Below are 1296 nucleotides of genomic sequence, written 5' to 3' on the forward strand. Positions count from 1 at the left end.
TGGCTGCGGGGCTCCGGGGGCCTCTGGGGCCTGGAAGAGCCTAGGTTCATGCCAGCCTGGCCAGTGAGCGTGGGGAGCACAGTGTGTGCTTGTGGGGTTTTTTCTTGACTGTGAGTTCTCGTTTGCAGCCTGATCCAGCTGGAGGGGCTCCTGAGCAGGATGTGCTGCAGCTGCGAGGCAGTGTACCGTGTGCTGTACTGGGAGAACACCACTGTCTCTTCCCAGTGAGTAGTACTGGGTCAGGCATCCCATGGTGGGCTCAGCAGGGAGAGGGGCCTGGGCAGGCCTGTGGAGCTCTGTTTGCTGTGTTAGTACTTGAAGAGAGCAGGTGGAGGACCAGATGAAAGAAGGGGGCTTGTGCTATGGTGTAAGTTGCTCTGTCTTGACAGCAGTGTCCTGCTGCTTGTTTCCAGGTTTTATGGGGTGCTGCTGGGCTCTGTCTGTGTCCTTTACCTGCTGCCCCTCTGTTGGGTCCTGGCCATCCTCAACAGCACCCTCTTCCTGGGCAATACCCAGTTTTACCAAGGTAAGAGACCTGTCTGGAGGCGAGCTGTGTGGGATGTCTCTGAAGCCAGAGGTCCTGCCCTGGACCTCTCCCAGCACCCTCATGTGAGCCCAGCATCCTGTGTCAGGCTCTGCCATGGCACCTGAATTCCCCTGAGGGCAGTAATGTCCTGGGGATGGTGCTCAGCAGCCCAAGTTGGCTGGTGGGCTCAGCTGTGAGAGGCAGAAGTCTCTCCTGAGGAGTGCCACTTCCTGCTCTTCTCTGTGCTGTGGCAACGCAGCTTGTGCGTGAGCATCACCACCCATCTCTGTTCCTGACCCTGCTCTGCTGGACTTGAAATACTCTTGGTGCCTGTGGCAACGTGTGACACAGGCTTGAAAACATGCTGTTAGAGGAGAGCAGGAGAGCGGGAGGCTCTCACAGCTTTGTGGCAGAGCTGGATGAGTTCTGTGTGGTTGAGCCGTGACTAAGGTCCCTGCTGTTCCCTGTCCTGAGCTGTGGCAGGTGGTGGTGGGGTTTCTTGTTGTCCTAACTTTGATGTGTGAGCAAAGGAGGGCTCAGGGCACCTGATGGGTGGAGGTTGTACGTGCTAATGTCCTACCTTGAGCCCTGGAGATCAGCTCTTGCAGCCAGCTTTGGTGTGGTGGGGCTGGGGGAAGGGAAGTGCCACACCACCCCGGCTGTGTTCCCTCCTACAGTGATAATGGAGCTCAAGGCCTCCCTCGAGCAGTGTGTGGGCACCAAACCCCTTGAGAGCACTCCAGAGCCTGCTGAAACCCTGCCAGCTGCTG

The 1296-nt window shown here is 57.9% G+C and overlaps 1 protein-coding gene across 1 annotated transcript in view; it reads left to right on the plus strand.

Annotated features, from left to right (window-relative positions):
- ZFYVE27 (zinc finger, FYVE domain containing 27) overlaps positions 1-1296 on the plus strand; it is a gene marked incomplete at its 5' end in the record, with an annotated part of 4388 nt that overhangs the window by 469 nt on the left and 2623 nt on the right. The window contains 4 exons of the mRNA XM_010137225.1: positions 56-63; positions 129-224; positions 414-526; positions 1204-1294. Coding sequence (XP_010135527.1) covers positions 56-63; positions 129-224; positions 414-526; positions 1204-1294 — 308 coding nt within the window. The remainder of the gene's footprint in view (positions 1-55; positions 64-128; positions 225-413; positions 527-1203; positions 1295-1296) is intronic.

The sequence above is a fragment of the Buceros rhinoceros genome, unplaced genomic scaffold, assembly GCF_000710305.1.
Source record: "Buceros rhinoceros silvestris isolate BGI_N320 unplaced genomic scaffold, ASM71030v1 scaffold19615, whole genome shotgun sequence".
Classification (NCBI taxonomy): domain Eukaryota; kingdom Metazoa; phylum Chordata; class Aves; order Bucerotiformes; family Bucerotidae; genus Buceros; species Buceros rhinoceros.